The sequence below is a fragment of the Xiphias gladius genome, chromosome 1 (assembly GCF_016859285.1).
Source record: "Xiphias gladius isolate SHS-SW01 ecotype Sanya breed wild chromosome 1, ASM1685928v1, whole genome shotgun sequence".
Taxonomy (NCBI): domain Eukaryota; kingdom Metazoa; phylum Chordata; class Actinopteri; order Istiophoriformes; family Xiphiidae; genus Xiphias; species Xiphias gladius.
In genome coordinates this window covers 18,601,523-18,627,109 of record NC_053400.1, presented here as the reverse complement: position 1 = coordinate 18,627,109, position 25,587 = coordinate 18,601,523, and the positions used below count along the sequence as shown (strand labels likewise).

At 39.6% G+C, this 25,587-nt stretch overlaps 2 protein-coding genes across 4 annotated transcripts in view; one reads left to right on the top strand and one right to left on the bottom strand.

The window, feature by feature from the left end:
- Nucleotides 1–14,207, top strand: part of myo1ea (myosin IEa) — a 51,862-nt gene extending 37,655 nt beyond the window's left edge. The window contains exons 17-30 of the mRNA XM_040128017.1: nt 107–213; nt 2,117–2,215; nt 2,603–2,709; nt 2,890–2,936; nt 6,301–6,415; nt 6,520–6,689; nt 6,797–6,942; nt 8,528–8,674; nt 9,042–9,199; nt 9,694–9,783; nt 9,897–10,101; nt 11,070–11,105; nt 12,350–12,519; nt 12,604–14,207. Coding sequence (XP_039983951.1) covers nt 107–213; nt 2,117–2,215; nt 2,603–2,709; nt 2,890–2,936; nt 6,301–6,415; nt 6,520–6,689; nt 6,797–6,942; nt 8,528–8,674; nt 9,042–9,199; nt 9,694–9,783; nt 9,897–10,101; nt 11,070–11,105; nt 12,350–12,519; nt 12,604–12,680 — 1,674 coding nt within the window. The 3' untranslated portion in view covers nt 12,681–14,207. The remainder of the gene's footprint in view (nt 1–106; nt 214–2,116; nt 2,216–2,602; nt 2,710–2,889; nt 2,937–6,300; nt 6,416–6,519; nt 6,690–6,796; nt 6,943–8,527; nt 8,675–9,041; nt 9,200–9,693; nt 9,784–9,896; nt 10,102–11,069; nt 11,106–12,349; nt 12,520–12,603) is intronic.
- Nucleotides 14,208–16,383: 2,176 nt separating this feature from the next.
- rnf111 (ring finger protein 111) overlaps nt 16,384–25,587 on the bottom strand; it is a 34,080-nt gene continuing 24,876 nt past the window's right edge. For 2 of the 3 annotated variants that reach the window (XM_040127308.1, XM_040127317.1), the window contains 8 exons: nt 24,870–25,233; nt 24,653–24,778; nt 24,372–24,489; nt 21,387–21,467; nt 20,463–20,558; nt 20,087–20,173; nt 19,531–19,634; nt 16,384–18,618 (listed from right to left, as the gene is read on the bottom strand). In XM_040127308.1, the coding sequence (XP_039983242.1) occupies nt 18,501–18,618; nt 19,531–19,634; nt 20,087–20,173; nt 20,463–20,558; nt 21,387–21,467; nt 24,372–24,489; nt 24,653–24,778; nt 24,870–25,233 (1,094 nt within the window). In that variant the 3' untranslated portion in view covers nt 16,384–18,500. The remainder of the gene's footprint in view (nt 18,619–19,530; nt 19,635–20,086; nt 20,174–20,462; nt 20,559–21,386; nt 21,468–24,371; nt 24,490–24,652; nt 24,779–24,869; nt 25,234–25,587) is intronic. The other variant, XM_040127326.1, reaches the window with a different exon arrangement.

Sequence of the window (25,587 nt, the reverse complement as noted above, 5' to 3'; positions counted from 1 at the left end):
AGTAGTGCAGTCACAGCATTTTGGGTTTTTATGACTTTGACATTGTTATCATCATCAGTCTCATCACTATCGTCTTCCCCTTTCTTGCTCTTATTACACTCTTTAGAGACAAGCCAATGATTTGGTGAGCACACTGATGAAATGTACTCCACACTACATCCGTTGCATCAAACCTAATGAAACCAAGAAGCCCAGAGACTGGGAAGAGAGCCGGTAAGTGACTGATTTTCCCCCCACAGTCACACATGCAGTCATTTAAAGCCTCAACCATCCAGGACCTGGATGTGTCAGACTTCTACGCATTACACGTAAGAATGCCCTGACGAACCGAATTAGGAGTAAAACGTTCCTTGCTAAGTGTGAAGAATAAAACACACTTATCAAGGTGACTTATTCCTACTTAGAGGAAATTTGTAAGAGTAGTAATAATAGCAGCTCCTAAGTGATCACATGGTTATCACATGCATGCTTTGAGAAGGAATATACCATATTGTTCATTGTTTTAAAAAAATTCCTTACAGTTTACTCAGCGATACGTTTTTCTCCTAAAACATGATTTTTTTTTTTTTAAGCTACTTTAAAAAGTTATATTTATCTTTGTAAAATCCTTAAAATCTCTAGTTGAAATTATCACATGAAATTAACAACAAACTAATACAGTATATTTTAAATAAGGATGAAATGATTATGATGACTGATTATGGAAAGAAAAAGAAATTGAAACTGAAACAGGAGACAAATACTGCTGCTGGTGGAGGAGCTTGATTAGAGAAAACCGTAATAAGGAGCTTTAGTTCCACATTGACAAGTATAGACAATCAATATGCTTGGAAAGTGACTGCAAACAAAATAAATATAAATAAATATAAGCTTTACTCCCATTATTTGCACCCCTGATGATAAATTAAAAAAAAAAAAAGAAAACGCGGTGTAACATCCTATCAAATGTTCATATCAAATGCAAATAGTATGCTAAATTACCTTATTCTGTAATACATATTCCTTCAGCTAATGTATTATTCATCATGACCAATGATATTTTGGACAACCTCTCTTTCACTCAAATCCAAAATTTCCCTTTTTAGCAGTTTGATAAACTCATGCCCGGGTCTCTAGCTGTTCTCACACAAAAGGTAAACACTGGATCATTGTTCTGAATTGTTTTGCCTTCACCCATTTTGTTCCATTTTGTTTTTTGCTCTTTTTGAGACATTCCCCCTCTTTATCCCTTTGTTTCAATTTCCCGCTCCTTCTTCCCTGCTCACAGGCTTTGGGCACTACATGTTCAGACGCAGAGTGCTGTTGTATTGTTCAGAGCCTATGACCTTCCTGTTGTGAGTTGGGCACAGGGTGGCTCGTTAATTAGCACCGGAACCGCTGTTTTCACAGGAAGTCTGAGTGAACTAAGTAGTACTTAAGGTCTTTGTTTGAGGAAAAAGTTAGCAACACGCAGCTGTTTTGCATACAATGACCTGCGATAACCCCTTCCACTTGGGGAGTGGGAGCTTATTGTGCTGTAGACCTGGCAAAATATGTTTGAGATAAAGTTGATAGCTGATATCTGTAACCAGTGATAGTAAAATGCAAGCTAGTTGTGGTTATAAATCAAAGTCATTTACATGAGGATGTTTTTTTTTCGGGATATAGAAACGTACTGCAGGTTTCTTCACACACGTTTTGTCTTAGAGACAGTCTTTTTCTTTGTGTCTTTTTGTTTCTGGATTTTTTTATGTCTCATGCTATTAACGTTATTCTAATTTTTCATGAATTCATACATCGGAAAAATATCACAATGTCAAAAATAGAAAAAAAAAACCTTATAAAAGGAGAGAAAATATGAAAAAAAGGAAGGAAAGGGAAAAAAACAGCATGGGTCATCTTCCATCAATACCACATGCAGAGGGGAACAGCATGTACAGTATGAATATATATTTTGTTTTACTCCAATTTAAAAGCTGAAACGATCAGTCGATCAACATAAACTTAATTGGCAACAATTTTGATAATTGATAAATTGTTCAGGTTATTTTTAGGCAAAAATGCCAAAGAACAGAAAGAAGCTTGTTCATTTTATCCTGTTGTTGACCCTGGGTCCTTTTTTCCCCCTCGTCTTTAGAGTGAAGCACCAGGTGGAGTATCTGGGTCTGAAGGAAAACATCAGGGTGAGGCGTGCTGGCTACGCCTACCGCAGAATCTTCAGGAAGTTCCTCAACAGGTAGTGCACCTCAGACACACAGCGGGGTCATATTTATTTTTGACAGTGATTTGGTTTAAAAGTAGGGGTGCGCCTGATTGGTATCTACGCCGATATTTTTTTCTTTTGGTATTCCACTTTGGTATTTCCACTATGACCATTTACATTCATTCAGTCGTGGTTTTTAGGGCTAATCCCTGGCCTCATGTCACCTTTCATTAAAAAAAAAGGTTCCAGAAAGATCCACACACTATATTGGAATCAGATACAGGGCAGAAAATGTTGGATTGGTAAAACCCCAACATTAAAGTTCGTCCAGCTGTATCATATTATGTAAAATAACCCCCATCCAAACCTGTGCAACCACGGGTAAAATTCTTTGTCTCTGCTACACTTTCCGATCCTCAGGTACGCTATCCTGACCAAAGAGTCCTGGCCATCATGGCGAGGAGATGAGAAACAAGGTGTCCTTCATCTCTTACGGTCTGTCAACATGGATCAGTCAGAGTTCCAGCAGCTCGCACCCACCAAGATCTTAGCCCCCCTGTCGTATGGGTGTCATCTTCATCTTGTCCTTCAGACAGTCACGCGTTGTTACAGCTATCCTGACCAAGAGTCCTGGCCATCATGGCGCAGAGATGAAAAACAAGGTGTTCATCTCTCTTTCTCGTCTGTCATCATGGATCATCAGTCAGTCAGTTCAGCTCAGATCTTCATTAAAGCCCCTGAGTGGTTGTCATCTGTTGTCTTCTGGCTTTCCTTCAGAGACACGTGTTTTCTTTTGTTTGTTTCTGCCTTTTTACAATACTACGTCTTTGTAAGAAAGCTTTCCAGGAAAATGTACAACAGAGCAAAAACTTGCAGGCCAACTTTTTCATATGTTGTTCTTGTATGGACATAAGACTCAGATCACATCTCAGAATGTCTGCTGGTGCGCAAAGGCCTGTTTGTAAGCAGGGAAAAAACTGAACACACCATTTTTACACTAAACACCATAAAAGGGCACTAATGTCCCAAATCATGCTCGAATCCTTGTTGTAGGGGAGGAGATTGAACCCGACCCTTGTACCACGTCAGCACTGAGTCAACACTACTCTGGAACTAAAACACAAGCGCAGGCTGTGGTTGCAGAGTTTGGGGGGATATTGTACTTTTTCCACCATAACTACTTTTTTTTTTCACAATTCTTATGAAAGCAGCACTTGTGTGATGCCTGTGCTCTCACTTGTTAACATTTGTACACATCATGCACGAATGAGCATGTACGTGCACACACACAGATGTACTGTATGTTTAGAAGCTTATACACAGACATCTTAGTCTTAATTCAGGCCTTGCAGCTGATCCTGAATGCCTTTACTTATTCATTGCGGCCATGCACTGCCAAGAGCCTCCCATCCCCCACACTGCCAGACTGAGAGTTCAAGTCATCGAGGTGTGCTTATGAAACGCAAATATCACACAGGGCGGACCGCTGAAATGAGCTGCCAGGCTCCTCAAAACAAGTCTCTCTGTCTGATAAGACATTGACACCAGCTAATTAGTTGTATGACTGGAGCTTTTTTCTGTTGGAAGGAATAAGTTTGGTTTGTTTGACGCCAAGCCAGATGTTGGAGAAGACTTTCTCCCTCAAAGTGCTGATAGATGAGCTGGTGGTTGTCAGAGGTCTCACAAGTGCTGCATTGAGGCAGAGTGAAGGCTTACGATAATAATTATGATAATGATTTTGAATTGGTTTTCTTTGGTTTTTGGACTGTTGGACAGATGTTATTCATTTTACAGACTAAATCCCTCTATGAAGCATTTTTAAATGTTTATTAATGTACAGTATTTGTCAGCAATTCTAACTATGAAGACATGTTTTATATTATTACATATGTGTTTCATTCATTACCTGTTTAAACAGAAGACAAACCTGTGGGTGCCCATGGGAGGAATTAATTACAACATTAATTAACACATATATGTTCTCAGAACTATATTACAATGTGTTTTAAGCAATTTATTAAACATTTATATGGTCCTTATAAATGCTAAGTGTTGCTGACTAACTCATTAATCGGTTAATCACACAAATAAATATAATTTCTTTATTATGATATAATGATAATAATGATAATGATGATTTATAATAATTGTCAGTTGCAGTCCCAGTAATGATCATCCTGCTTTGGTATGAAGTGCCAGTCAGATGGTTGTGTAAACGGTGAAATGTGTCAGTCTTCTAGTGAAAGACACTGCATCATTGCATAGTCTCACTGTCTAAGCCAGTGACATTTTTCTTCTCACAGCTTTTGTAGTTGAAGTTTGATCTGTCATGATGTGTTTTGGTCTTGTTGCTTGTGGTTTGTTCCTGTCCCGTCACACTGCGGCCTGTGGCCGGCCATGTCGATGCCAGGCCTGTTACAGTGGCCAGGATGTTTAGTCTGGGAAGGAGAGGACAGAGAGTGGGATTGCATGTGAAGGGGCCCATCAGGAAATGACATAGACTGTTGAGAAGACTGGTGGTCTTTTGGCACAGAGTCAGCTTCTTGTGCAGGAAATAATGAAATTACTTTACAGCCGGAGAATAAAACAAAATATTTTGTTATGTGTGTATATTTATACAGGACAAAAAGTATGAAAAAATCTGAAATCAGAACTATTTAAAACATTTGACATGTTCCAGTACACCTCAAGGTTCACATTATTTCAAGTCTGTCTTAAAGCAATACCCATAATCATTCCTCCCGTTCAAACTAGCCAGTAAAAAAATACCTCTGTAACATTTATATTCCAACATTTATCTAAAGTTCCAAATATCTTCCAAAGTTACAGTGTTTTTAATACAAAATGTCCACAGACTGTTTCCTTGTTGAGCTGCAGGGGAGTGATGGTAACAAAGAGGGAATATCATAGTAAAAAAAGCTGTAACTTTGGAAGATCCTCACCTAGATTTGTCTCCTTCAAACTCTTCAAGACTCATATGAGCTTCAGATAACCTTAGAATGCGTTTTTTTGCACAGAATGAGGGCTCAAGGATAATGGCTGAATGATTACTGCAAATAAAGACCTGTTTCAGTGTTCACACAGGCACCTGACTGTTGTTTTAAGACAGACTTGAAGTATCGGGAACCTATTCTTTAATACCATTGGTTGTGCTCTGAATCACAGATATTGTTCCTCTTTTTTGCAGGCTTATTTTAGTTCAAATTCAAATTACAAATTCGAATTAGCAATAGGACGGAAATTTGTTAATTATTTCAAAAAAGAAAAGATTAAATAAAGTGACAAAATGAGATAAAAAATGGGGGACAATGGACTAGTAAGGGTGAGCTCTCATGTCCATTAATAACCTGTACAACATGAAACTGATACAATAAGCTAGATGGTTTAACTGAATGAAGGGCATCAGAAGGTCAGATAGATCTTCAACTTTACAGTGAAGTTTGATGAAAACAAGGACTTAGCAGCATTGGCTTTGACGTAGCTTTATATCGTAGCTTTATCTGTAGCTTTATCTGTGTTAGTAACCAGTCATTACAACAAAGCAATCCAGTGGAACCATCTATAATTGAAAGACAGGAATCATTTGTTTTGGCAAGAGCAGATGACTGAACTGGGTTTTAACTCTCCAAGTTCTGACCACAAAAACACAGAATCAATGCTGCAGCTTAGTTGGCGGTACGGAGGACAGCAGCATGGTCTGCCCTGGTGACATTGTTTTGGCATTGAACAGCTCAGCTGAGCAATACTGGCATGACTGTAGTGATTCGAGCACTAAATGATTTGATCTAAATAAACTGCTATTACTGGTGTCAGATAACGGCCCTGACAATACAGTAGTTTGGAGTAACACCTTCATTCTTACACTGAAAAAGAAAAAAAAAATCTAAACGATATCAGTGGCACCAGAGTTTTTTTGTATTCAACTGCACACTGGCATGTTCAGCATGTATGTGCAGTCAGTCCTTCCATTCAGTCTGTTTAGGTGAGACTGTGTTTGGGTTTGTGCACTGACATATGTCTGTCCCGTACTGTCTGTCCCATACTGTCTGTCCCGTACTGTCTGTCCCTTACTGTCTGTCCCTTACTTTTGTGCTGGGTCTCTTTGTTTGTCCTCGCAGCTCTTTCTGCTGGAAGAGACGAGGGAGCGGAAGTTTGACGGCTATGCCAGGACCATCCAAAAAGCCTGGAGGAAGTACGTGGCCCGCAAGAAGTACGTCCAGATGAGGGAAGAAGGTGAGTGAAGTAACGCCTTGCTGCTTTATTCGTCGATCCATCTGCTTCTTTCTCTGTCTCCTTTCTATCTTTCTCACTCTTTTTCTCTCTCTGGCTTCATCAAGCTTCGGACCTGTTGTTGAACCGGAAGGAGAGGCGGCGACACAGCCTCAACAGGAACTTTGTAGGCGACTACCTGGGTATGGATGACAGGCCTGAGCTTCGACAGTTTCTGGGAAAGAGAGAAAAGATTGACTTTGCGGACAAAGTCACAAAATACGACCGGCGGTTCAAGGTTGGTTTTCTTCAGGGTCGTCTACAGCCTGTGTCTTTGGCTCAACAGCTAACAAAACATTCATGGAGTTGTTGTGTGTATGTTTTGTTATTTTCTGCTATATTTAGGGAATTAAGAGAGACTTGATCCTGACCCCAAAATCTGTGTACCTGATTGGAAGAGAAAAGATGAAACAGGGACCAGAGAAAGGGCAGGTGACAGAGGTGCTGAAGAGGCGGATCGATGTGGAGAAGATCTTGGCAGTGTCGCTAAGGTACAAACTACTCACTGCCTCACAGGAGTTCAAGCAGGGGCCAAATCATTTTTTTAAGTCATGTTGTCCTCATACTGTCCCATTATGTATGGCCACAATGTAAACCAAACAAAAACCTTCCATATTAACCAATTTTAGTGCTCACTCCATCTACTTAAGTCTATTTTAAGCATTGCTTCCTGCTGCTACACCACCTCCTGCTTTCCAGTAAATTTAAGTCCTGCTGCATTCACATTTATGTTTATTCCAATAATAATGTTCCCATGACTTGCATTACATGGCAAATTTACTGTTGTGTAATTGTTTCCGTCTCGTCTTAATTTTAATTTTAAAGGAGGCACTGCATGTTGTTTCTTGATACGTCTCATGGCCAGGGTTCCCTTGAAAAAGAGATAGAAATATCAGTGGGACTCACCAAGTTAAAGAAAGATAAAAATATAAAATATCTTCCTCTCAGATTTCCAAACCTCCCCACTACTCTGCTTAATACAGCCAAACTCGCCCATGCCGTACTGGGATACAGAGCTCTCCAGAGGCATTATGGGTCCTGATGACCGTACAGAAAACTTTAACCCGGCCATGCCGCCGTCATATGCCTTTACTCCTCATGTCTCGCAAGACTGAATTTTGAAAAAACTTCTCGTCTTGAGTCCTGTACTTCTATGTGCTGCTGTGAGCGTATTAAGTAAAGAAAAATCCATTTGTACGGGTATAGGCGGAAACCAGTGGATAATGAGTCGTTTCCAAAACAAGACAATAACTGCTCAACATGCAGCAAAAGCAGATTGTTATGCAGGGACCCAACATCCAATCTGTAAACACTGCACTGCAGAAAGTCATGAATCTACAGCCACAGTCTGGATTTCCACTCACACAAGTTCCCATATTGCTTCAAATGTCACACAAGGGACATTGAAAACATGTGGAGTATATTAAAACTACCTCTTGTATATGTCTGCGTGTCTGTCCCTTTGTATGTGCAGGTCCGACTGAGAGCAGTTTGGTCCAGATCTCAGAAATGTTGCTGAAATAATATGCAGTCAAAAACACTCAAATGAAAGAATGTGGACTAGTTTACTACAAAGAAAGGAAAGGAAGTGAAAGACTTGTGGGGCCTTTGTTGTTGATGGGAACGCTGTATAACTTGTTACAGAGGTAGAAATCACAGAGCTGTTGGTGCAAGCATGTGGCTTTTGAGTCACTGGGGTAATGTGGACCAGGTGGAGCAATGAACGAAAGCCGGAGTTGTAAAAAGCTCATCAGAGAAAAACTCCACTTCACTGAGAGGAACAAAGTACCCTTGTGTTGGTTACGGGCACAAGCTGTCTTCCCTCTTCAGATGTGAGCTGCTTTGTGAGGCTCCCTCTGTGTCTATGCAAATGTGAAAGATGATTCTTACTCTCCATCTTAACTTTCATCAAAGCAGAACAGAAAAGCAGCACAAAATCAACAAAACAGCCTGCTGAATGTCATTTTTCTTGACATACTCTGAGTGGGATTTGTTTCTAATCACATGTCATGTCAGGGTTTAAAATGTTGTATCAGAGACGAGCCTTTTACCAAGTAATTTCTTCCTGTTTCTCAGCACAATGCAGGATGACTTCATGATCCTGCATGAGCAGGAGTACGACAGCCTGCTGGAGTGTGTCTTTAAGACAGAGTTCATCAGCTTACTGGCGCGCAGGTTTGAGGAGAAAACTCAGAGGAAGCTACCGCTCAAGTTTAGTAACACGTAAGTAAACGCATGCAACATAATCCCAACCAGTGTTGGAGTTAAAGTAACAAACTACACAAATTGACCACAATGAATGATCCTCAGTCGTCAGACTTGTACTTAAATTTCATCTCATTGTTGTTGTTGTAAGGGTAATATCCTCTTAGTGATGATGTCCTTGTTCACAACTTAGAAATATATTCAAAAATAATTAGTACATTTAGAATTAATTCAGCAGTTCAAAGAGATAGAAAATTATCATTCGAACACTTATTTCAACTTACAGAATCTGAAAAGGATCTGAACGTCTGTCCAACGTTAAAAAAAATCAGACAGGAACAGAGCCTTCACTGTGGTCTAAAACTGTTATTCATGTGATTCTCAGACTGGAGATGAAGTTGAAGAAGGAGAACTGGGGCTTCTTGAGTGGGGGTGGCTCCCGGCAGGTCGTGTTTGTCCAGGGCCAGGGAGACATGCCTGTACTGAAGCCTTCGAGCAAATCCCTACAGGTCAGCGTCGGCTCCGGGCTTCCCAAGAACACACGTGAGTATTAACATTTTCAGAAATGACCGGTTCTTACACTGAGCCCTGGTAATGTATACCTGAGGTGCGAACTAAATTCACATGGTGAGCCGGAGTCATGAATTTGTCGACCTCCGACTCGACCCAACACAAAAAAGTCTTAGAAAAACTTTGACTTGACTTTACCTCGAGGGTTTATTGGATTTGAGCCTCATGACTTGAAAGACTTGTGAGCAGTTGGTTTCAAGACTACATTCAAAGACAGCACGGACATCTAAGTCTTTGAAATGTAAACTTATAGATGGATATCAACTGTATAAGAAGAGGCATCAGTAGCGGACTTCAGAGTATCCCATAACTACCATATACACGTGCATTTCATATAAAGCTTAAAATGTTAGCCATTACTTAGATTCCCTCTCAGTTATAATGATTGTACTTTATCATCATGTGTCGATCTGAATGGCTTTACTGTTTGCCCGTCACGCTTATTTGCCAAATAAACTCATCCTCAGGCCCCACCAGGAAGAGCTTCAGTCAGGGTCGCCCTAACGTAACCAGAACCCACCAGAACGTCCCATCACGGGCTGCACCGGGACCTCCAGGTACAGCGTTTGCATCTCACAGAGTTTGAGCGGCTTGTCTTCGTTCCACGTGGGCCATCTGTAACACAGAATAACCAAATCCATACCTTTTTTCCTTTTCCTCTTTTCTGCAGTTGCTCACCAGAATGGCGGCCTGAAAAACACCAACCACGTAGCCAATCAGAGAAACTCACAGCATCACAACCAGAGGCATCCCTCATCCAGCAACGCAACGCGCCCCTTCCTGCCCAGCAACATCAACCAGCCAAAGGAGCGAGGCGGCAGCCGGCCGCAGCCAAACCTAGACTGTCTGAAAGTGCCTGATCAAGGAGCTGCGGGGTGAGAAACTGGGAAACCCACACAGTAAATGCAGGAGTAGTCCAAATAACATACACACGCAATGACATACACACGGACACTACTATTACTGCTACAAGGATGGGTCATGTTAGGTTGAATGGAAATTTGTCAAACCTTCAAACTGCAGCAAAAGTTTATCATATCTCTGTTGCCATACAGTATGTTGTTGTGATTTTTGAGACTACTCCCCCTTGACGCACTAAATAGTTTCACAGTTTTGTTATAATCTGGGTACAGCTGATTTGGTGTGATGTGTTTTATACCTTGTGTAACTTTGTGTGACTCAGGTGCATCTGTCAAGTTTCAATATTTCACACCGTTTGTCGACACCTCACAGCTCTGAAAGAGAAAAAACCTTCCAGTGTCACACTGAAAACGGAAAATAAAAAAGTGTGTGTTGTAAGTGTTAAAATGCTGGTCTGCGATGTGGCAATAACAAGCGACAAAGGCAACAGTGGCAGAGCAAGTTTAGTTTCTACTGGCACTAAGAGCTAATTTGTTGGATCTCTGGTGTTTCAAGTTTAACACCAAGGTGAAAACTTACGCTTGATGATGTGATTTAACAGTGTTGATTGTCATTTTCTCATAAGACCAGACCCCCTTCTTGTGTTTCCATTACGGTTAAGTTGAAAGATATGACTCATCTTATCAGCTAACAAATGCTGCTAATTGTCTTTAAACCTAATGTGGCCCAATGTTGTAGCAGTGCGATTCAGTTAGTTCAGGTTTGAAGTCCTTTTGGATGAGGTGTTTACATTATTGTGACTACTCAGTTTAAATAAATGTATCAACTCACATAGACAGTATATAAATGTTAGACAGTATGGTACAGGATCTCACTTCACATGCACAATTGTTATATGTAATTAGGCACCATAGAGACACAATAATACACATATATGTGTTCCTGTAATTTGACGTAATTTGGATAATTTATTCTTTTGTAGTAATGGAGACAGACGGCCAGCTTCAAATGGAGGAATGTGAGTTGGAGTGTTTGCAGTGTTTTGGGTGGTGGTTCAGGACTAGAAAAGCTTGCAGCAGCAGGACATTTTGCTGCTTCTTCTCTAGTACATTTTTGGTTTTTCCTGCAAATAAGGCAAAGTTTAAACTCATTAAAGGAGCCAACTGTAGTATGCAACTAATATTTCATTTTCTGCTGCTGCTCAATTTCATTGATATCCAAGGGGAAGTCCTTTACAATTCACCTTAGTGTGATAGATCTTTCATTTCTGTAATGAAAGATCCTTGACAGAGTTTTTTTTAGTGAAAGAATCCCTGCTGTGAACCTCTTCTGCTGGCTCCTTTGTAATCAGGGATCCTCTTTACTAAAGAAATGAACGTTTAAGATGAGAGTTGCTTTCAAATACACAGACCTCACTGGAAGGCAAACATATTTTTGTTATGTATAAACTAACTACTTCACTATCTGCTCACCGCTGACGGGGGTGATGCCAATTAAACCATTTGATCCTCAGTTAGTTGAGTTAAGTAGTTCATGGTCATAGTCTTTTGTATTATATTTGCCATTGTGTTTAAAGAATAATTTGAAAAGATAATATACTGTATAAACAATATATGTACATGGTTTTGGCAAGTAAATGAAGACGGCCAGTATACAGAATAATAAATTGAGTACCACTGACTCTGGATCAAAACTCTCTGCTCTGAAAGGCTTTATGAAATTTAAACATTTTTTTAGTCTCAGTTCTTTTTTACGCAGGCAAAGATATAGAATGCACTAGATCACCATCTTGTGGCGGATTTGTGAACAGCTACACTCTGTTAGATGAAGCAGGAAGCATCATGAGCTACACAAGCAAGTATTTATTTTATGCTCCCTTATTCTGTGTCTGGCACATATTTATCCAGGACCATTTACAGTTGCTGTCAGGTTAAAAAAAATAAATCGTAAAATCATTAACAAAAAACAAAAAAAAAAATAGTAAAAGCTCTTTGAGCTTGATAGCAATGTTGACTACACAAAAATTATACAGTATAACAAGATGGTGACTATGCATTCACTCAGGACGTATTTTGGGACATACTCTGTGACACCTTAATATCCCATTAAAAAAAAAAAAAAAAGGAAACTTCAGCTGGGTACTTCTGAATGACCTTCACAGCCACTGCAGCACAGTGAACTGAATCTTTCATGTAGCGTCCTCCTGTAGGCAGATCGCCCTGACACTTGTCTGGCTCCTCTCTTTGTCTTATGATACCTCAGAGCCCACAGACCTTCAGCCAGTAGGCCTCCGCCGGGAGGAGGACGACCCAAACCTGCGCCCAAACCCAAACCTCAGGTGCCTCAGTGCAAAGCTCTGTACGCCTACGACGCTCAGGACACAGACGAGCTCAGCTTCAATGCTGATGACATTATCGACATCATCAAAGAGGGTAAGCGCACGACAGGAGGGCATTTTCATAGGCTCGTTTTTCAGTCTGAAACGGGACGCTAATTTAATCATGTCTGCCGATCAGATGCATCCGGATGGTGGACAGGACGACTTCGTGGAAAGCAGGGCCTTTTCCCCAACAACTATGTCACCAAGATCTAGGAGCTGCCGGTTCACAGCACGAGGAGGAGAGCCCGCCGCGTCCCTGCTGACCCTCTCAGAGGGCGGGATGGAGCTTACAGTTGGAGAGAGAAGCACTGTCAGATTTCCTGAGGAGAGAAACTCACACGTCCTCCACTTCTGCCTTGTTGTAAATGAATGTAACTCTCGGTTACACCACCAGACCAAAAGACCGTCAGGCTTGAATTGAGGCTCTGCTTTGAAGACAAGAAGGCTGTTCGACCCCCGGGGTCTGTTTTCCTCCACAGTCCCTTTGAGTACTGAACAAAACTATTTATTGTATTTATAGCTTTCTGTGTTCTCCTTTCTGTCATTTATATCTTGCTGAGGATTTGAGCTCAAACCTTTTGAAGCATTGGAATGAAGTATTCTAAATCTGTGGGACCAGGCTGTGATTTTTATTTTCAACATGTCGTTCTTAGATGAAGGTTTGATTGCTGAAGCAAAGGTGGTTGTCTCAGTGTCAAAAACTGAAGAGACTGCTGTTTTACCAGGTATATTTATTTTGGTGCAAAACTGTAACTACTTCTCGCGAATGGACATTCAGTAAATCACCACACTGTGATTATTTTAATGATTTTAAATACCAAAGCGATATAAATTTTAACAGGTCTGTTCCGAAAACAGTCAGAAGGCAATGCGGTAAAGTGGTGAATCCCCTGGAAAACCTCCTTCATCTTTGTTTTTTTTTGTTGTTGTTGTTGTTTTTGTTTTTCTATCACACCAGTATATTTTAGACACAGAGTAGAGGCCATGTATACTGTAACCTGAGCATGCTGTCTTCGGTGTATTAGCACTTTATTGGTACAGGTACTACCTTGGATACAGACATCGTCACTCGTTCATGCCACAGCCAGTAAGTCAAGTCAAGTCAATGAAGGACAGATTGCCAAGATAGCAATAAGCCTAGTTACTGAGGAGAATAAGTTGTTTACATGAAATGATAAAAACAGGCATTTTAGATCTGATTCTGTATATGTGTTCATATTTAGGACTACGCCTGTTGTTGGTTAGATTTTAAATTAATTTTTTGTATTTTCTCTGAAGGATCTTAGTGTTCTATTTTTTTTTTTTCTCTGCTTTTGATACTCACAGGGCTGCTTTATTTCAGTTACAAATAGATAATGATTGTTATCACAAACTAAGGTGAATGGATTTTTGTTTTGTCAAGTGCAAAAGTTGTTTTAGGTGAAAGACTTTTGTTAACATTTTTCCGTGGCACTACAAAGAATCCCTTTTGCTTCTGCTCGGTTGTTTCTGCACATCTTTTGCACTGCTGTTGCATTACTTACACATTCCTTTGTAATTTGTTTTTTTTTATTAAATAACCACATTATGATCTAGTCAGTAAAAACTGCTGGGATTTCCGTCATAGATCTTCTGCATCATCAAATATAGTTTGATCTTGGATGGTTCAAAACATCCCTGTGCAATACAAACAGTAGATGAGTCTTTTAATAAAGCATGTAATATTGTATATTTGACTGCTTTTTTTGTTTTATTAAAGAGAACCCATTAAATGAACAACAATCAATCTGATGTTTGTTTATCACCATATCCACATGCCTTCAGGACTGCAGTACAGATACTGAGATCATTAGTTCAAGCTGCTCCTACAGATACATTTTGACCAGACCTCACTGAATAATCTGTAATTTTTTGCTAAAACACTTAAACTTAATTTAACTGTTAAAAATACATAGTTTTTGGTAAATGTGGATGTTTATGTAGAAGCAGAGCCACAGTTTCTCAGCTTGACTGGCATTGTAACCTTTTTCTAAGGCCTATCTCCCCCCCGGTCGGGGCATAAAGTTCTGATGAGGAAATCACTGAAAGCACTGAAGTTGAACAGAACAGAGCCATCGACGATGTTAGTAGTAACACCTGTGCTTTTCTTACCATGACAAGTCAAAATGTCTGTCGTGCTAATGATCTACATGAAGCATCAGTCCTTTGGATTATTAATCTTGGGTGAGTACCTGTAGAGAAACCTAGCCGGGATGCAAACCCGATCAGTTTTGGTAGAGGTGGACATGGACATTGGCTTCCGTCACTGCCGTAAAAACAACTACCTGATTCCCACTCCCACAGAATACGGACATCATACAGTATGTACTGTAGATGAGCACCAACTGTTCGTTTGCCCTGGCTGTTCACCTACTGCTGCTGCCGTTCCAACAGAATCTTCTTTCATTTCTATTTGCTACTAGAGTTGCATCATTGGTGGCATGAGTGAGTCCTACAGCACAGTGAACTACAAATCAGATCTGAGGCTGTGCAGACTGTCTCTTAATGGGACTTATAACATGTAGGTCTACAGTATATTTTCCTCACATTTCCTGTAACATCTGAGCTCTACTCAGACCTGAAGCTACACGTCTTTCCAGTTTTGCAGAACTAAACATACAGACTGATGTATTCAACTTCAGTCAATATATTAATTTCTATCCCCCAGATGTCACATTATCATTATACATTATTGCTATATGTTACTAGAAACTTGACATTTGGTTTGGTTTACATGTTACTTTGTCAGGATAAAGATAACAATACGCTCCTAAGGGTTGAGGGCAGCATCATAACAGGCTGTTTGTATCATGGATCGGATGAAATCAACAAACTTTTCCCTTTATTGTTTACTCATTGTCACGTCCTTGATTTTGTACGGCTTCTCCAGTCTTATTTCTCAAAGAATCCTCTGTGCTCCACTGAGGCATCCATGGTGCTGCATGTCCACCCTGTGGCTGCAGTAGGTGCTGCACCTGATTTTCTGTCTTGACATTTGTTGATTTAAAGTGAGAGTGTAACTTTTTAAAGAACGCCAAGGGCCTTCATTCTCTTACAAATGAAACACCGAATTCATGAGCATTCAAACTCAACCTCAACTCAACACGACACACTCGGGGGTTTTGCTGCTACAGCCTCACTTGGTCTGGTGTGACCGGTAGAAAATGGTGGTTAATGTTAACTGATGTTGGGAAACTTGAGATAGATTTTGCTGTATAACTGACATGACTGAATAAGTTTGCTGACTTTGTCTACTTGTACTACTGTTACACAACAGGTTAGCATTTGGCATTATTTCTTTGTAATTTCTCCTTGTAGCCAAAGTTGCTGCTGTTCAACATAAGTTACGTGGCCTAGCTTTAAACTTCAGATTTCATTGACATTCCTCAATTAGACTGACACTTGAAACCCTTTAACTTACATCCTTTTTACACTCCACAACCTCTGTGCTTTTATTTTGTAACCCTCTTTGAACATCAATGACTTTGGGCCAGCCTGTACTGTTGACAACCCAACCTTTATTACATCTGAGAAAAGTGAAATCCTTCGGCCCATTTTATGGTCCTGTGGTGTTCAGAGTTGCCTTAGCTTCAATGAAAGTCTGACTAGTTTTCTTAACATTTACCAACTGTAATCATCACCCAGCCTTGTTGTGACAACATTGTGTATTTTATCATCTTTCCAAAAGGGCAGACTGGAAAAATCACTTATATTTTTGTGTAGCCTGCTCTTTTCTTTGCCTTTGAAGGATTACACCGATTTATTAAACAGGATCATCCCGTACACCTGGTTCATAATCCAGGCTCATACACACGACTAATCTTCTTCTATTCTGGTAGGAGATTTGAGCCTTGATTAGAGGCCAGAAACAAAAAAGGTCAATGGAGGCACAATTCAAAAAAATCTGATGTAATTAATTTGATTTATAATTAACATTACAATCATTTTAATCCTTTGGTTTACACTTTGAGCGGTTATAGGTAAAACAGAAAATTCATTTTTGGACAAATTTGGCAATAACAAGAACAATAACAAAAAATATTGGGGTTAATCAGGGTGTAGCTGGAACTGTGGAATAAAGGAAACATGAACACACTGTCTGTGAAAATGTGTGTATTCCTCAGCTCTTTATCTAAGGCGGTGGATCCTAACCTGAGGGATTTGACTGTCCAAGGAGTCCCAGGATAAAGCTAAGGGGTCGCAAGATGATTAACACAAAAGTAGACACTCCAAGTTATGCTTTTGCTTATTTTCTGGTGATGTATTTAAAATGATACTTCTTCAGGACCTGGAAATGATTCAATAACATTAGGAAAGAAAATCACTTTTTGGTTGAACTGGTCACAACTGATGCAGGTAACCTGTGATGCAAGTGGGCATTGCTTCACACCATCTTCACAGAGTGTGAAAAAATACATACAATGTTTTAAGGATGAGACGAATATCTTTAAGCTCTATATTTAATATCTACTACATCTAATTCCGATTCTCTTTTTTTCTTATGTTTTCAATTACATTTCATAAAATAGCATGACTGTTTCATCAAGAACCCAACATTCACTCAAACATCGGATTTTCAAAGAGGACACCAAGGAAAAGACTCAATTAAGAGTTATCCAAGTTTATTAATATTATTTTTTTAAAACTAATATAAATCCCACAGAATATGATCCTGGTGCCTTTAAGTCAATGAATGCATGGATACCTGCTTTAAGTACTGCATTTCAACACTCCATTCAAAATATCTTTTTTTTTCTTCTTTTTTCATATTCATCAGAGTGGAAATACATGGCCTCAGCAAACTGTCATATTCACTACTATTCTCCTACCTTTTTCTCTCTTGTGCAAGTCTATGCGAGTGAGTTAGTCAACAGTATTAGTGTTTTTCTTTCCACAGCAGCCAAAATGGACGCTGCTTCTCAACTACAGAGAGACAAAAGGGAGGGTGGATAAAATGGTTTGAAGTGTGAGAACGAACAGTAAATATTAATCCCAAATTGAGCTGTGTATTTCCCTCTGAACACACACTGGAAATGAAAGTCCACGCCACTGCCAGTATCAAATTGACAAAATGATCCCAGGTTGCAGGCTCATGCGAAGTTTCTTACACACACATGTAGACCTGAGATCATCTTACAGAAACCAAGTTAACCATAGGACTGTCTGCAGGGGGGAGAAACCCCAACAAAATGAAGAAAAGATTCAAAGCAGATCCCAACAATCGTTCAGTTTCGAAAGAACAGTCAAGAGAGGGATGTGACATTCTTTTTCTTGTTCTCTAAAATACATCAGATGGTGGTGATAATGGTATTTTAGTCAAATGAAGGTGCTGGAGGGAGGTGTAATCGTAGCAAAGCATCTGCATATTCTGGGGGTGAGGTGAACATTGGAGTTTATTTCCACTCTAGAAATACTGGGTGTGCACTAATACAGCAGCTGATCTGTTAACATATTTCCCTAGTTAGGAATGTCTTGATTTACTTAAAAAACATCTTTCACTAACAATCCACATCTTCTAAACATAAACTAATCAATACAATGATTGGTAAAATGAATCCTGCAATGTTTGTTTTTTTTTAAACTGGAGGTCGACATTCTATTCTAGTAAAGCAAGGCATTAGGTTTACAGAAATGCATCTTTACTAGAGCAGCTATCCTCACCTGCAAAATGTTAGGCTGTGTTAAGCCCACGTTATATGTGCAAAGAAATGCATTGCAAGGAAACATGCAGAGAACCAAAAACAAAAATGACACTTGAGGAAACAATCAAAAGCTACATAAAAGCTTTATAAATACAATAAAATCTTAAACCCTTAATGGAGAATTCTAGCTGTTGTAGTAATATGTGATAGCTGGCACTCTAGGCTCAATGCTTTTTTGTCAGATGTTTTTTATTTTCTTGTAGTGGAGCTGCACAGGTAATTCATGCCATCTTTGGTTGACTGCAGTACTGAAGAGAAAATTAATATGATCTCAAAATAAATTTTCAACAAAAGGGTTGTTAGAAAAACAGCATCAACTCTCAGCAGACAACTGCGCCTCAATGTCCACTCTGCAGATGGGGCACTTCTTATTGGTGAGGAGCCACTGATCTACACACAGCTGATGGAAGAGGTGCATACATGGTAGGCGTCTGGAGGGAAAACACAGATGCAAAAGAGAGACAAGTAGTGGTAAAAATTGGAATTGTGGAAGCCACATCTGTAAATAAATGCACTTGTTCGAACTACATCAACCTACGTACAGTACATGGAGTGCCACAGACAAAATAGGGTAAACAGAAAGTGCTGAGAGACAGTCTAACATATTGTTGGTTTTGGCCTTATCATGGAATATTAAATATAGCATATCGCCTGCCTTACCCTCAGTGTTTCCCTGAGCGATGAGGGAAACACTGATGCTTCAAACTGTGAAGTGTAAAGCACATCTGATTCTGATCAGATGTGCATCAGAAATGTGTCACAATTTAAAATGAAGAATAATCAAAATTTAAAAAAAAAAAAAAAAAAAAAAAAAAAAAGGGCGGGGGGGGGGGGATTTACTAACAAATTTACAAACAATTTTGTGTTTCTGTGTTTTACCTAAATATGACCAGAACCATTTAATATATGTATATACTCAAAATCACTAAAATCTTTCTGGTTATGAATGTGAATAAAACCCCGGAAACCTCAATCTAAAAAACCTCAGTTTGTAAAAACAAAAAAACAACAAAAAACAAAAAACGTTTAACTGAAATGTGACACTCATCAACTCCTTTTATACCAGCAGAGGGCAGAAAATCCTCTTAAAAATTAAAACAAAAAAACAAACCTGAGTGCGTGCCAAAAAGCAATTCCTTGAGGCCGGTAATTTTAAGGCACTCTGGGGTTTTCTGCTGATTACATTACCTTTGGGTTTTTAAAAAAAAGATATCTCAAGAGATGCTGGCTAAATGGAACAACTACACCTGCCATCCCACATGTCTGTTTACACAGGCTCACAGACACACCCCACCCCGAAAACATAATTAGACACACTCAAAACTGCTAGGGGAAACATTTACCTGACGTCCTCCCCCTCCTCCAGTATTGACAGGCAGATGGTGCATTTTTCTTCTGTGTCTTCATCTGCTCCCTCGTCTTCATCTTGCTTACCATTCAGCTTTCTCTGTTTGTGAGAAACGTTTGGACACATGACTATGACATGTTTTGCAGCATCGACCAGTAAAGCAGCCTCAGCAGACTCAGTACATATGGTTAATAGTGATATTAATCCACCCTCTGTTAAAAAATGTAACTGCTCGACTAAAAAACTGTAGTAACATTTCAAATATATATATATTACATTTGTATAAAAACAAAATATTTCCTGACAGGAGGTAACTATATTTAGAACAAACATTTCAACAAAAACATTAAATTCCTTTGGGGACAGAGAGAATGGTCATTTTGTCCTGAAAACAGAAAAACTTTCTATCTTCTGTCTCTATACTAAACAAATCAAAATTATTCAAATCCAAGTTATTAGCCGAATTCCCTGGCCCCCAAGACTAAAACTAACATCTACTGTACATGTGAGCAGAGACATGTTTCCAAATTGATTTGTTCATTATTTCTCACCGATTCTGGGGTTGCGTGCATATTTTTCCCAATAGATGCCCAAGCTTCAGGGGTTAACTGTTGGTCAATGTCTCTCTCCAACACCTTCTGTATTGGGTGGCAGGGTGTTAGATTGCTTATTTAGATACATTTGGAAATCTCTAAGGAAACTTTTCCCCAACAATGTCTTCACAGCTGCAATCTCTGGTAAAAGACACTACAGTATTTTCTAAATGTTGGCAAAACATCAGACGTTTGAAATGAGCACAAAAGACCACTGCGCACTCTGTCCCAGAATAAACTGTAACAGTCATGCACAACTATATACAGTATCTGTAAAATCCATTGAAGACTACATACAGTACATAGCTAAGCACACTCTCTTACATGTCCTCACCTTTTTGTACTTGTGTGGGTAAGTGCACCTCTCTATGGTTCCCTGAGAGGCTCCCCGGTTCACAGTCCCCAATCTTTCCTCTAAATGCAGCAGGTCCTGATGGAAGTAGTATTAACAAACCGCTATGAGACTGACAGACACATGCACAGGGGTTTTGCTCTGTACAGACAGAAATTTCTCTTGTGTATGAAACAGCAGCACACCTTGTCAGATGGTTTCGGTATGAGAGCTTTTTACCAACTAAAGTTTGGCTATTATTTCAATAATCCCCACCACTTTAGTGGTGACTAAAAGAGTTTGCCAGTTAGCCTTGTTTTTTAAAAACAACAATGATCACATTAACACCCATGCCTGTCCTGAATCCGGGCTCTGCCAAAGATTAATGCATGCAGGTGTCAATACACTGGAAAACCAATCTAACATCAAAATTTGTAAATTACTGTGTGTCCAGCACAGAACAGGTGAGTGACATTAGATTACATCAACTTTGCAGATGCTTTTGTCCAAAGCAACTTTCAGTTTTTCCACACAGACATCTACTGAATGCAATTTGAGGTTCAGTGTCTTGCTCTAAGACACTTCAACATGTGGACCAGAGCTTGGGGATCAAACTACCAACCTTGTAATTAATGGTTGACCTGCTCTGCAAGCTGAGTTAGGCTGCCCTGAGTTGTATGAAAGTTTAAACTGTGCACCATTGTGAGTTGGGGGTTTTAATCGGTGTATCTTCCTTCCTCCTTTCTTCTCCCTTTGTTATGACAGCTGTGTTTATCCGGTTCTGGAGTGTATTCTGAATACAACAAAACTAACATTGGATGGTGACGCTGTGATAAAGTTATTTTCTTATTTGCCTTATTTTTCCTCAGGTTTATCAAACACATTCAGCAACACTGGTATTTAAAACAAACAAAGAACAGTCTTCACCTCATAGGTTCTTCCAAAGCCAGTCATTCTAGATGAGATGTACCGAATGTGCGGGTAGGTAACTTCCGATATGCCAGTGTGCTACGTGGGAGAAAGCAAAACATGAACAACAGATTACATTTAGCCCTGGGAAAACGCTTTATTACATTCAGTGCATTCAGAAGGTATTGAGACCACTTCACTTTTTTCACATATTGTAATGTCGCAGCCTTATGCTAAAATCATTTAAATGCATTTTTTCCCTCATCATCTACACTCAATACCCCATAATGACCCAGCAAAAACAGAATGTTAGATTTTTTTTCAAATTTATTAAAAAGATAAAACTGAAATGTCACATTGACATAAGTATTCAGACCCTTTGCTACGACACTTGAAATTTAGCTCAGGTGCCTCCCATTTCTCTTGATCATCTTTGAGATGTTTCTATACCTTGATTGCAGTCCACCTATGGTAAATTCAACTGATTGGACATGATTTGGAAAGGAACACGGTTGTCTATATAAGGTCTCGCATTTTTACCACACACTTTTTGCAGATCTTATTTAATTTACCCGGGTCCCAAGCTTCTGGTGAGTATTCAAAATAATATATGCTATTAGTGATTTAGTGCTTTGACTTTCAACTATGCCATATTTCTGTATTTGTATGTGTCTTTGGGTAAATAGCAGTGCCTGGAATAATGTAGACCGTTTCTTATGGAGAGAGATATGTGTACATATTCCCAGAGGATAACATTTGGTTTACGTATATCCTATAAAAAGAACAGTTGAAAATTCCTATTTTTAAGAACTTCTTTGTTAAATGTACATGGGTGCTTGTGGTATTTGAAGAAGAAATTAGAGGGGCTTCTAAAAGCGTTCACATGGCCTATATGTAATGTTGAAGCTGAGTGTTTTGATTAACTGTGGATACCCTCATAATATCTGGGAAACTTTTTAAACAGTACCCAGACTTATTGTGCACTTGCAACTAACGTTTGGTTGTTTGAGGGTGACCATGGAAAAAATAAAAATATAGCCGCAAGTGGCAATGATTAAGGTCCAAGCGGATTAGGAGCATTTGAATGCTTGTCTCTTATTTAATTAATGAAATGTGGATTTGAACCCTTATCCTCTGGATTGAGACACCTTTGGATTAAGAGTTTACCACTGAGCTCTTTGGGAAGGCATGTTTCACAGCAAGCATGGACAGACAGAAATACTAAAGGCCTGGGAAATTTTGACACACAGGCTAAATAATATAACTTTTCGTTTTACAGCATTGGTAGTGGAGTTAAATGTGTACTTTTTGTGCAATTCGATGCAAATTAGAGATTTTCAATTTGGCACTGGAAACTGGTGAGTTAGATTTGGAAGTCCTCGGGCTTTCCAGTCATTGGAGTCAAATGGGATAAAGAGCAACAACTTGGGTATTTGCCGATATTTGAAAATATCATACGCTTTTCTAAAATAACAAAAGCTGGCTGTTGTAATATCACTGACGCAGCAGTGTGGATTACCTCTCAGCAGTTGTTCAGAAGGCTGAGCCTACATCGCGGTAAAAACTGGGTCCTCTGCCACATATAGAGATGAGGCTAACCCCCAGCCCCACGAAGCATCTTTGATCTGAACTACCGAATTCACCCACTCAAACTGTAGAACTGTCAAGGCTCCAAATAAGGTAAATATCTTAACGATATTAAGCCATTTGCTTTAAGATGATATTCCTGAAATTTGCTCATACTATCTTTATGATGACACATTAAAAGTTTGGTATTGACTGATTATTTCTTTTCAGAAAAGTATCTCAATTTCTCAGTTCAAGCAATGCTGTTATGATGTATTTGTGTATTTCTTTAAAATGGTTTGACATATCAAATTTTCTGGAACAACTTTTGGCAAACATGGTCTGTAGATGATTCACACTGAATTTACGAAGACAGTCTGAGACAAGTTGATAAAACTAGATATTTCAGACAGTGTGAAAAGGCGGGAAAATTGCAAAAAGTCAAATTTATGATGCAAATTGATAAAAGTGTATCATAGAAGGCAGGACAAAAAGCAATTTTGAATTTAGGTAAAGTAATTTCTGAGATAATGCTTAGACATCTTTGTTCTAGTGACACCGTAAGACAATTTGCCCCAAGGTTTTGTACACTCCTTCTTCATGATATAAACCTATGTACCAATTTTCATGTTGACTGGACATTGACTGGAAATTACAAACGGCTGAATTTCAATTGGCTGCTTTAAGTTATCAAATTAATATTTTGAGAGAAGTTCAAAAATGTAACTGAGTCACTGTACCAAATTTGAACTTTTCCTGATAATTTGTCAATGGAAAAACAAGCAACTTTTAGTTATAGTGCCTCCTAGTGGTCTATTTGTATGAAACTTGGGGATCCTTAACAAAAAAATCGGGCAATGCACTGGCAAGACATAAGACATCTACTGTACTTAGACATTTTGATGAATATTCGTTTGCTTGTTTAATCCAAACTGATCAGACTTATTGAAGTTTCTTTTAACAAGTTAAGATCAGCACTGTCCATAGATGATCTAGGTCAAGGTGGAGTGATTGATACCTCATGTTTTGGGTCCTGAGTAGTGGAGGGAATTGGGACCCTGTCATGAAATTTCATGTTTCTAGGTCTTATGGTTTTTGCTGCGCAAACACTTTTAGGGGAGCATAAGAATGACCTGAACAAAAGCAAAAGGGATCCCGCAGCTTCGCTGCCCAGACCTCTAATAACTTCCCGAAATTGTCGACTATTTGCGCAGGATCTGACTCAAGGCTTCTGCATTTGTTGAGTGTGCATTTGAAAAGCCTGATGAGCCACAATTAATTGCTAATGCATTATTCATATGGTTCACCAAACCATCCTTGAAATAACTGATGTTATAAATAAGGAGCCAGCACCATTAATCTCAGCCAGACTTCATATAAAAGTGATTCTTTCTCATTTATGCTAATGTATGCATATGTACTGAGGGTTTCTCTCACCATGAAGGGAATGGGGAAGTGGTGCAGTCTGGGGGGAGGGTGGTAGTGGGGCAAGTGGGAGTGCAGGTGCCCTGAAGCGTACGGTGCTACAGTCACTCCAGCCTCGATGCCAAGCTCCCTGTTAAACACACAAACAGCCATTAGTCATCTCTACTAGAACTACACGTAAAACCATATAGTCGCATTAAACATTTGTAATATTTGATTAGCTGACATTAAATTTTGGCTGAATTAGGACTAAAACCGACCATCTGCCAAGCCTCATTGCTTCTGATACTGACCATGCTGTTCTCTGCTCAGGCTGGCGAGGGTGGGAAGACATAGTTTGTGGTACATGGATGTGGTGTCCATGGCCGTAGTTGGGGTGCATTCTGTGGGGGTGGGGAGGCGGACGCTCATGTGCTCGTCTGCAAGGAAAGGAAAATAATAGTTTGCCAAGGAGGTGGTTCACGGCTGGAGTTTGTCTTTTACAGAAATATGAATACTCAGAATACTCACGTTGGGTGCTGCATCATCCTGCGCCTCTGGACCTCCATCCTCTGCAGCATCTCATGTTGATGGAGCCTCTGTACCGAGGCTCCCAGTGCCGGCATATGGTGTGACAGGGTCTGGTGGTCCGTAGGCAGGTGCTGGGCCAGTGGGGCACTTGAACTAGAGAGGTGGTGGGTAGACAGAGGAGGTGGGGGGGCAGGGGGCACGGGGTGGCCTGAAGGGTGGGATGGCAATGGTGGATGAAAGGTGACAGTGTGGGGAATGACATAATCGCCTTGTGGAGAGGGCTGAGGTGTAAGTTGGGGGTTCCCATGGGAGTGAGGACAGGCAGAGGAGGGCTGATGATGCAGTGAGCGTGCTAGAGAACCATCTGGGTTAGAGGAAAGAGAAAAGAAAAAAATGTAGTAAAAAAAAAATCTTTAAACACTTACATATTTTCTATTTTTGTTATTGTGAACAAATCCCATGGAAAGGCCAAATCCAAATATGGACAAGTCTGTCAATACAATCGGGGCATTCAGCCCCAAGCCCATTTGTTCTTACTGAAGGCATACATTTTTCTAACAGGTCATGAATATATACTTTCATTTTTAAACTAGATATACCGCCTTGAGGTTGTATGCCTCCACCAACTGGTCGAGTTGCAGTTTACATCTGTCCAGACCCACCTAATATATGTAGTGAAGACTTTGAAAGGAATTTAATAAAAAATATTTATATAAAG